Genomic DNA, 11,332 nt, shown 5'->3' on the forward strand with positions numbered 1-11,332 from the left:
TCTACGTAGTTGTCTATGCTGCCTCCTAACTGTAGGCAAAATTCAACTCACCTTACTGGAAGTCTTTTGAGATTGATACAGAAATAGTAAATCACAAATGAGTTTGGAAGTAGATTTTGAAATATAGGTTGAAATACTGTATTGAATTTTTCTCAGCAGAATAGAATCTGGAGCAGTTCATATAGTCATCTGGAATAATGTTTGAGTTGCTGGAGAGTTTGCAGAGCTGCATTAATCACAAAGCTTAGGCAGCTTGGTCACAGAACCTCTTTCACTAAAATTGTTTTGCAAGAAAGAAAATTACGCATCCTGAGAAGATGCCTAGAAGTCTAAAGCTTGAGATGGTTCCTGGGTAGTGTTTTCTCAGATTCAGTGAACCTTAAAAGGATAGGACCTAGATACAGGACTCTGAACATCCGGCACTGGTGGATGAAAATGGCCATGCCACAAAGGAGGACTGCGTAAGAAAGAAAGGTTTGGGGTTTTTTTCTTTTTTTAAAAAAAAAAAAGGAAAGATGAGCTACTTCACCTTTTGGGCTCATAGTTTTGCACTGCTGTGAGGGAGAAGAAGTGAATTGACAATCAGAGTTCTAATTCCCATCCTCTGACAGTATCCTGGTACCATGTTGATCCTGAGAGATGCCTTGACCAAAGGGACTGAGAGGGTATCTGCAATAACAGAACTACCTTCATCATCATTGACTATATCTTGAGAAACTCTTGACTTCTCTACATCATGCTTTTTTTTTTTTTTCAGCTTTCTACTTTTTTTTCTTCTCATCCATACATCTGACTTTATACTTATTATTAAAAGAATCTGTCCTTTTCAGCCAAAACAGTGTCTTTTGCAGCACGGCTACGAGTTCTGATCAGAGAGGCAATAATCAGTCAGAGGCCGAAAAAATTTGCGAGGTCTTGGGACGGCAGGTAAGACCATCTATTCACAGAGTCAGAAAGACAAGCTACCTTTACAATATTTGCTCTCCTTTATAGAAATACAGCAGGCCCCTCTACCTGTACTTGTGTTGTTTTGGCTTCCAGAAAACATAGCTGGGCTCCGACAAACATTCACAACTACTGCAGGTGATCACAGCAAACTTCCTCTTTGCCCCCAGAAGGAGAGGTGCTTGCCATCTGGAATACGAGGCTTAGATGACCAGCAAGCAGGAAGTTTTCCTTTCAGAAATGTGTTTCCACATGAAGACAAGAGAAGAAGGGATGTTAAGATGAAATCCTCATTTAGTGTAGAATGTTTGCATTTTATCTCATTCTTGTCTGCCATTATTTTTAACAAAAGATTTTAATTTTGATTTTTTTTTGCCTGAAGTCTAAGCAGGCTGAGGTCTCTTGACTTGAAGTCTTGAACTGTGAGCGACTGTTCATGACTTGTAGGGGTCAAATTTAACACCTTTAGCTCTCTCATTCCACTCAGCCTCAAAATTAATATAACACACCTATTACCAAATTGCAGGCATTTCATTCAGGACTGCAGAAACGAATGTTTTCTGTGCTTCCTCCTTCCCGTCCAGTTAATGCTTCAGTGTATGACTCATTTAACCCTTGGAAAACTGAAGATGAACAGGCTTAGCTTGGTTTGCCGGTCCCTTTCACACAACCAGTGACAGCTGGAGGGTGGCTTGCTTGAAAATTTTCTTTGAAAGCCTCAGGTTTAGGTCAGTAGCCCTTGAAACTTCTGTAATACATTTAACATCCCCCTGTTGTGTGTGAAGCTTTAAGAACTCATATGGCTGCTTCTGTTGGATAGAGGACAGAGAAACCCTCTAAAAAATCAGAGTGCACCAGCTGTTACTCAGGTGGGAGCGCATAGCTGTTGCCAGAAATTAATTATTTCTTTCAGGAGTGGAAGGTTTTAGCAGGGGTTTGTTTGCCACTTTGGAAAGAACTCGGGAACTACGTGACCTCTGGCAATGCAGCTGATGTGATCATAAGCAGAAATATATAATTACAGGTTTCTGGTATATGTCCAAAATCCTTGAGTGAATAATGTTCAAAAAGGAGGCTTGTAATGAGCATGGGGAGCAATTAAAACTTGTACTTTGGAACCAGAAGCCCACATACTATTAGATTTTTGTCCGTGATATGTGCCAGATAATTGACAAAACAGCTACACATGCAATGAATTACTACATCTAGTTTTTCTGATTCCACAGGAGAAAATGAGTTTCTCAAATGATACATATCAGACTATTTCAAACAATTATTTTAGCCTCTGCTGTACTCTGAACACTTTCTGTAAAACCAGTTTTAGTCCACAAAGAAATTTTTCCCATACGTGGGGCTATGTGTAGTTTCACAGCCCATGTCAGCCACTTTATGTGCACATATTGGAAAGTAGCTACCCTTTTCTGTGCACTCTGGTGATGTGAGTCTGCAACTGGTTCTGCACCAAAATCTGTAACTGCTAATGCGCTCCAGTTACCAGGAAAAGGGAATGTGTAAATGTAGTGTGATGTCAGATACCATATCAGAGCAGATTCCTGGCATTTGACTAGTCACCTTGGTGACTGGCAGGAATGCTATTCTACCTACATAATAGTATCAACATACAAAACTGATAACGTGGGGGTTAAACACCCTCCAAAACCTAGAAAATGTGCTGGATGAAGTGAAAGTGTAAATGTTTTTATGTATATTTAAGTAGTGTGTAGCACAAAGGAAACTGATCTGTGACAGACCGGGAGTCCTGATACAATGTGGGTTGCCCTGCTGAGAGCTCAGCTCTTTTTTAGCTTTAGAAATGTTACAAAGCATCGTTGCTGAAGTTCAACTGCAGGTTAGAGCAGGGAAAGGCGCTCGAGGGAAAAGAATGGGACTTTCCAGGAGATGAGGTATTCTGCTGAGGGGAAGGTTCAAAACCTCTGTGAAACCCATGTTTTTACTCAGGGCTTCAGTTTGGCTGGTTTTTCCTTCAGAAACATTTACTTAGATTGACTATAATGCTCATTTGTAGTCACTGTTTGGTCAAGAGGAAGCGGTATTGATAAGTCAATAAGTGAGAAATTTCCGTATTCTGCAAGGTGGCTCTGTGTTACCAGTTGGGTTTCCACAGCTTTGATCCTTGTGGCTTGGGCATAAATGCAATACAATCTCTGCTCACCTTGACTTGTGGCATTTAGCCCTTGTTTCGCCTACTTGACACACAGGGTTAAGTTGTGACAATGACATTGCAGTTGAAGATAAGGTCCTCTATATGACCAAACACTGGCTTTGCAACCTTTAATAATTGTATTAACTTTTCATGAGTGCTTGGATGAGTCCATCTGCTCTGGCTGTGTTTTAACTCGGTGTTTCACATATGTAACTTCCTTTCTGTATTCCCAGCTGGAGAGATTTTTCATAGCTTTGGGCACGGTGCTGGTGCTGAATGACTTCTGATACCCAGCCAAGTGTAGCTGCGGTTCCTCTCTGGGTAAGTAATCACAACATACAGGCAGAAGTGTGAAATGTACCTTGAGGAAAGGCTGTTTGTGAAGATAGGTGCACATTGATAGAATCAGCTGCAAAAAACCCCAGCAGTATAAACTTCAGGAATGGAACAAGGCATCTGCATGAGTGTATGTATGCTGACTGTGGAAAGGATGGTATTTAGCTGGTACATTTCAGGATGTATGAACAGATATACACTGCTTTTAGTTTTTGCCTATCATGCAAAATGACTTAATCAGTAAACTGAAACCAGACCCAAAGCAAGCTTTGCTGAATTGGTTAGTAAAAATATGCAATGTTCCTAATGATTTAATAGGTATTCAGGAGTATCAGTTTAACTACCTGCAAATTTTTCTTTATGGCAAAGAGTCTATTTGAATGTATTTTAAAGTCTCATAAAGAAGGGTGGTAAGCAAATTGAACTTACCACAAGTAAGGGTGTAGATACTTTTGCTTTTCCCAGCTATGTGTGCACTGGCGTCAGTTCTGATAAAAGCTGATGGTGTATTTGATTTTGTCCATGCAGCAAAGTTTTTTCATGGGTTACATGGGAAATAAAACTGCCACTGGTTTGCATAATTGTGATATTATTCTTCTGTCAACAAGTGCCTTAGTCTGTTCATTTTCATGGATTAATGCCCAGCAATGGGAACTTCTCCTTTGACCTGAAGACAGGACAGTATCAGCTGACAAGCAGACACTTGCTGCTTACTGACAAACATTCATGGTCCCTGATCTTGTCTTGGGTCACAGATTTCTCAGGGTTTTCTGTAATGTATTACTCAGATTCGCTGCAGCGAGGAAAGCAGAATGGTTTCAGTTCAGTTTCAGTTCAGACTACCTTACTCATCTATCTCAACATGAAACCCAGAAATTTTCTTTCAGCAAAGCATTAAATTCTTCTTTACAAAATTGAAAAGGTAATTGCAAAAGAAAAGTTTCAAAAGCATCTAATGCAAGCTTGAAATATAACTGGTACTACTATCTATATTAAATTTTCATACTTCTCAGCTTCTTTAGCTGAATCCCTTCTTGCCTTCAGCTATCCTCCAAAGCGCAGTTTTATGGAGTGGAGGAAGCTCTAGACTGAGTCCAGAACAGGCCCAGGTGCCCCCTCTCCCCCTAGTTTGCTGATACCTGAAGAATTCATTACACACTTCATTAATTTAATCTTAAAATTCATTAAGATTAAATAAATCTTCATTCATTTATTCATCTCTGCTTCTTTCTTCCTTGCTAATTAATCTCACCGAAGCATGTTGTATTAGTTTGGAGGCTTATGGGAGTGAGGTGTTGGTTTTGGTTATTTACATCTGCCTTTGCAGTGCACTCATACTCTGCTCTGTTGATTTGCTTGCTGGACTCATGCCCCTGTTCAAAACACTAATTGAATGGCTGCTTTATTGGATTCCTCCATCTCCAGATTGCACTATATTGCTCTATACTTCATGGCTTCTTTACAGCTTTTGTATCATAGACAATATTCTCTGTAGTTCACATTTTATAATTTTTTGAAGGAAGCTACAATGTGGGGTATCCCTGATAACCATCTGAGGCATCGCTAGTGTAAAGATGATTGACCTGTAAAGGTTTTGAACCGTGCCAGTTTGCCCCTGTTACTAGCTTTTGAGATCTAAGCTTCTGCCATCTGTCAGTGTGCTACATTAATTCTTCTGCTTGCTGAGGAAAGTAACTCAGCGGGTTAGAGCTCTGCAAGAGATTTTGATATGAAGAGAAGTTGATGGTGAGGGTTCTGCTTCCTCTTTTCTGTGTGTGCAAAAGAGGAGATGCACTTGACAAATTTCTAGAACATCTGTGTAACCATCAGAAGTAGATATGAAATTAGAAATGCAGAATTATTTAAACAATCCTGCCTTGGTGAATATTCTGTACCGCAGATTGGTTTATTTCCTCCTAAACCGTACAGTTATGTAAATACTACAGAAGTAAATGTATTTTGAGTGTGTACTGTTAAAAGTTTCCTTTCATTGTGCTCTTAATACCTGCATTGTAGGGAAATTTATATAGCCTATATAAGAAAACCCTATTCTTTCTACTTCCTAAGGTAGTAATTATTAAGAAATTAGCATCTCATGTGAGATTCCCTGGCTTGCAAATTACATATGCTTGAGGATGTTAACCAAGTATGCAGAGGACTTTTGCTGTTTCTTTGCTCAGAGATGAATGCCATGCACAAAAGGTGGGTTACATTTACGCCATTATTTAAATTTTTTTCTTTTTGTTATATGTATTTTGGACTCTGTCAAATCTCAGGTGCTGGTGTTTCTTCACTGTTGGAAGATATTCCTGCATTTTGAAATTTTATTGTAAATGCTTATCTGTATGTTGAAGTTCAACAAAGAAGAAAGGGGAAAAAAGTTTGGTATGGCAATTTTCATTCTCAGCCAACTCTAATTTAATACCATCATAAAATAGTGTTGGAGGGGTAACTGTTGATCCTTAATATTGCTTTGCTAGACATAGCTGCTTTATTCTTTGAATGTGGCACTCTTCAGTGCTATACAGTGTGGATCGTCCCTTGTCCCAGCGTATAGCATAACGTGCAGAGTAAGTTAAAACTTGTCTGGCAATGGCGCACGGACAGTGAATATCTTCCCTGTTTTTTTCTCCCTTCAGAACATTTCTTGCTTTGTTCCTGACATCCCTTTTGCCCAGGGTGATGTTCCTCCAGATAGTTCCAGATCAAAGTTTATTTGATTCACGAGGTTCTTTACCAGCCTGGACTCTGAAGAACAGGGTCAGCTGCTCTTTGAAGGAAGCTGGGTTAGATTTCCTTGGTTTGGTTCTTCTTGTGAGTGATACTGTGCTTTGACCAACCATCCCAGCTTCATTTCTACTCCGTGCTCAGGTACCCCAGCACAACTTTCTGAAGGTAGAATTTGACCTCTCAATTGGATTTTATTGAGGTAGAAATTTATACTTTAGTGAGTTTTCTTTTATTGCTTTTGGTGGTGTTAATTACACATATTTTTGCTTTACTTGAAATAAAGCTTGATTAAGCTTGGTAGGAGACTTGGAGGTGAAGGGATGAGTTTTGATATTAGTCAATCAAATTATTAGGGACTAAAACACATTATAACCTAGAACTGAAAAAAATAGACTTTTGGGTTTTTATTTAACAAAAAGATTACATGGGTAGAATTTTAAAACTTTGGGTTTTTTACAGACAAAAATCTGCACAGGAAAAAAAAATGGGGATGTTTGTCTCCTGAAGCAGTTTATGAGTTGCTCATACTTCAGGTTGTTTGTGTGTTGTGTTAAATGCTTGAAAACAAGAGAGTAATGCCCAGGTCATGGTTTTTCATGATAGGACTGATGCCTCTCCAAGTCTATGTAGGCTGTTGATAGACATGACCAGATATTAATTCTGCTGGGCCATTTTCCATATCCACAATATCTTTCCCTCACTGCGTTTTTTGATCCTTAGAACTAGACTCATTGTCCCTCACTGTTTCTAGAAAAGTTCTTTGTCAAGTTGCAACTGTGAGGTAATTTGGAAAATGTAGGAGATTGCCTAGGATACCTAGGAAATCCTGGAGTCTTTTGAAGTGTCAAGTGTTTTCTTTCAGATTTTGGGTACCACTGCTTCATACGTAGTGTCCAGTTATGCTGTAGTTTTCCTGTTAGTGCGCTTTTGGCCAGACTGGCATTACAATATTCACAAGACCGTATAATTCCTCCTCAAGATTCTTGGCTTACTGGAAGAATGGACCCCTATGTCTCTCTGCTATAGCGAAGATGAAGCTGTTCAGCTTCTCTGATCGGCTGACCCTCACGGGGTGCGTGGCCATGTCCTGGGTCTTTTGGCTCTTCTGAGTTGAAGAGGTTGCTTTTGCACCAGTTCCTGTGAGGGTCCATGGAGCTTTTGGAATTCTGTCCCCAAATGTGTGTGGGCATGGGGTGTACGGAAAGAGCACATGGGAAGCTTGTTGTGTTCTCCTTTACTCCTAAATGCATTGTTGTCTGTTTGTACCATTTTTGTATTTTTCAAGATTGTTGAAAAATTTGTATTTCTTAACATCTCTGGTTTTTTAACATACCATTGATTGTATTCCTCCCATTATAAAGGAATTAAGTTCTACTTCACAGAGAAAATCAATAATTGGAATTAAAGAATGGGAGTGAGGAGGATTGATAAGAACTTAGAACAAGAGTATGTAAAAATAAAAATTTTATTACATAAATTTTGTATTGGATTTTATTTTAGCAATAAAAAGCAAATTCAACAGTTTGACAATTTCAGCAAATTCCATGTATTTTCTTTTCACAGAGCTGGACTCATCACTGAGACATATTGAACAAAACCCAAAGATATGCTTCTGTGTGTCTGTAAAAAAACAAGATAAACCTGGAAAGCATAATGAGACCCCTTATAAATATCTATGTCTTTGCTTGTGTCTTTACATTCACACTATGGAATAATATCCAGCCAACTGTGGAAAATGAATTTATTGCAAATTATTCAAGCAGTTTGCTAACTAATGTTCCAAAAAACATTCCAGTCCATACTCATGTATTAGATTTATCACATAATAGGATCTCTGGACTTAGTATCTCAGAATTTATTTCTCTTTCTGACCTTCAAGTATTAAATCTTTCTCATAATCTAATTACGGAGCTTGACTTTAGTGTCTTCATTTTTAATGAAGATTTAGAATACTTAGATTTATCACATAATAACATTTTGAAAGTTTACTGTCAAACTCTTGCATATCTTAGACATTTAGATCTTTCTTTCAATAAGTTTACTGCCCTGCCCATCTGTCAGGAATTCAGGAGCATGTTTGATTTGGAGTACCTAGGATTAAGTGCCACGATGATACGAAGGTCGGACTTCAGGTATATCATGCATTTGGAGCTGCACACTGTCTTCCTAACCCTAGAAGACTTTTCTCTGTATGAGCCTCAAAGTCTGACAGCCTTGAATACAAGGAGCCTCCACATTATTTTTGCAGCAACTCAAAACTTCAGTTTTTCCCTCTTGTATGATGGAATGAGCACTGCAGAAAACTTAAAAATAGTTAATTTATTATATACGTTGAGCTACAAAGATTTTCCCTCTCCTTCTTTAACGCTTCTGAAGAAAATCAAGACAACAACACTGATGCTTGACACCGTGGACTTGCAATGGGCTATCATTTTGCAAATTTTCCTGCTTATTTGGTATTCACCTGTGGAACATTTGACTGTGAGAAACTTGACTTTTCGGGGACCACTGGGCGAGTTGACTGAATATGAATTTCTACCTTTATTAAGCTCTGTGGAACAATTAATCTCTTTGGGTGGGTCCATGAAAGTGCTAACTATGGAGCATGTTCGTAATAAGGTTTATTATTTCAACCAGGAGATTCTATACAGACAGTTTGCAGAGATGAATATTGCCAGTTTGACAATATATGATGCATATATGCCACACATGCTTTGCCCCAACAGAACAAGCTCATTTCAGTATTTAAATTTTTCTCACAATGCCCTGACGGATGAATTGTTTCAGAATTGTGGCACTCTGACAGATCTGAAATTACTTATTTTGCAGAGGAATAAATTTGAGAGCCTTCCCAAGATAAGCTTCATGACCAGCCGTATGAAATCACTGAAATATCTCGACATTAGCAGCAACTTGCTGCGTCATGATGGAGCTGATGTACAGTGCCAATGGGCTGAGTCTCTGACAGAGTTGGACCTGTCCTCAAATCAGTTGACGGATGCCGTGTTTGAGTGCTTGCCAGTCAACATCAAAAAACTCGACCTAGAAAACAATCAGATCACCAGTGTCCCCATGGGGATGGCTGAGCTGAAGTCCTTGACAGAGCTGAATCTGGCATCAAACAGGCTGGTTGACCTGCCGGGGTGCAGTGGCTTTACGTCCCTGGAGTTCCTGAACATGGAGATGAATTCGATCCTCACCCCATCTGCTGACTTCTTCCAGAGCTGCCCAAAGGTCAGGGAGCTACAAGCCGGGCACAACCCGTTCAAGTGTTCCTGTGAACTGCAAGACTTTATCCGTCTGGAGAGGCAGTCTGGGGGGAAGCTGTTTGACTGGCCAGCAGCATACATGTGCGAGTACCCAGAAGACTTGCGAGGAACGCAGCTGAAGGACTTCCACCTGAGTGAACTGGCTTGCAACACGATGCTCTTGCTTGTGACAGCTCTGCTGCTGACGCTGGTGCTGGTGGCTGTCGTGGCCTTTCTGTGCATCTACCTGGATGTGCCGTGGTACATGCGCATGACGTGGCAGTGGACGCAGACGAAGCGTAGAGCTTGGCACAACAACCCTGAAGAGCAGGAGGCCGTTCTGCAGTTTCACGCGTTCATTTCCTACAGCGAGCGCGATTCGTTGTGGGTGAAGAACGAGCTGATCCCGAACCTGGAGAAGGGTGAGGGTTGTGTACAGCTGTGCCAGCACGAGAGAAACTTTATCCCCGGCAAGAGCATTGTGGAGAACATCATTACGTGCATTGAGAAGAGCTACAGGTCGATCTTTGTGTTGTCTCCCAACTTTGTGCAGAGCGAGTGGTGTCACTATGAGCTGTACTTTGCCCATCACAAATTGTTCAGTGAGAATTCCAACAGCTTAATCCTCATTTTACTGGAGCCGATCCCTCCGTATATTATCCCTGCCAGGTATCACAAGCTGAAGGCTCTCATGGCAAAGCGAACCTACCTGGAGTGGCCGAAGGAGAGGAGCAAGCGTGCCCTTTTCTGGGCTAACCTGAGGGCAGCTATTAGCATTAACCTGCCAATATCCTTTGAAGAAAATGAAGAGCAGAGTGATGTTACTTCTACTAGTAGTATAAGTCAGTATGTGAATAACTGACTTGACTGTCTTGCTTTAAATTGTGGTAATCAATTTTTTTGTATTTTTTTACAGTATTTCTAGTTTGTAGCAAAATGTAATTGTGATACATCCAGAAATTGCTATTGCTTATTCTAGTTGTGAAAGTAGGCAGAAGTTGTCTGCAGTTGCCCATAATCAACAAAGAGAAGGAGAGAGAATTTTTCATAGTGATTGCACTTATTTTCGTAGACTTGGGTTACATTTATTTTGGACTTTTTCCATTGAAGGCCATATTTGAAAGTAACAAAAATAGTGGTCGGTTCAATGTCATCAGGACTGTCAAGGCATGCTTTTAATCTTGGTTCTCACATGGTTGTTGTGGGGTTAGGGTGGTAGGGATCTGCTTCCTTGGGTTTAATTAAATAATATGAAGAAGAAAACTCTTGGTTAAGTTCTTTCCTGTTCATTGGTATACTACATGTGCAGGGTAGAGTATCCCTACACCTTCAGCCTGTTCACCCTTCCTGGAAGTCTTTTCCTTCATCACAGGCAGAGACTTTCCTGGGTAAGAGCTGAAAGTTGGAGCCATTGTTCCCTGTTTAATATTCTTCTTCCTTTGCTGTACTAAACATTCCCACTTGCCTAGACTACCTACCAAATCTTGATTTCGTAGAATTCACTATTTGTTGTCTTCAAAATCATAGTTAATATCTGAATTGATTATTTTTTATAATATTACAATATTGCTGCTTTCTACTATGATCATATCAAGTTATACTGAGTTGCTTGTTTTTCCCGTTTTCTAAAAGGTAGAACCTTGATATTTGGAGGTGAATCCCCCTTTGTCTCTAGACTTTCACTGAACTCTGTTACCTTGCCCTTTTAATCAGCAGGTGCTGAGGGTCATCCTGCAGGTCAAAAAGGAATAATTTTCATTGGGAAATAACTTCTCTGCTAAAATCAAACTGATTAATGGTATTTGTTGATAGGAGACATCTAATAATTTGCTGTGCTTGGATTTAATTTGACAATCTAATAAACCTCTCATTTTGTATCTGTTATTAAATTTCCTGATGTCATTTCACT

General features: G+C 39.8%; 1 protein-coding gene across 6 annotated transcripts; it reads left to right on the forward strand.

Annotated features, from left to right (window-relative positions):
- The first annotated feature begins 45 nt into the window (after nt 1-45).
- On the forward strand, nt 46-11,332 carry LOC104629222 (toll-like receptor 1). 6 transcript variants are annotated; one of them, XM_075752308.1, is made up of 3 exons: nt 46-1,083; nt 3,343-3,430; nt 7,739-11,332. In XM_075752308.1, the coding sequence occupies exon 3, from the start codon at nt 7,829-7,831 to the stop codon at nt 10,283-10,285; it is 2,457 nt and encodes an 818-aa protein (XP_075608423.1). In that variant the 5' UTR covers nt 46-1,083; nt 3,343-3,430; nt 7,739-7,828; the 3' UTR covers nt 10,286-11,332. The 6 variants fall into 6 exon arrangements, with proteins under 6 accessions (XP_075608423.1, XP_075608424.1, XP_075608419.1 ...); XM_075752309.1 differs by having other exon boundaries at nt 46-927; XM_075752307.1 differs by adding an exon at nt 6,317-6,374 and having other exon boundaries at nt 112-3,430.

Source organism: Balearica regulorum, chromosome 4 (genome assembly GCF_011004875.1).
Source record: "Balearica regulorum gibbericeps isolate bBalReg1 chromosome 4, bBalReg1.pri, whole genome shotgun sequence".
Lineage (NCBI taxonomy): Eukaryota > Metazoa > Chordata > Aves > Gruiformes > Gruidae > Balearica > Balearica regulorum.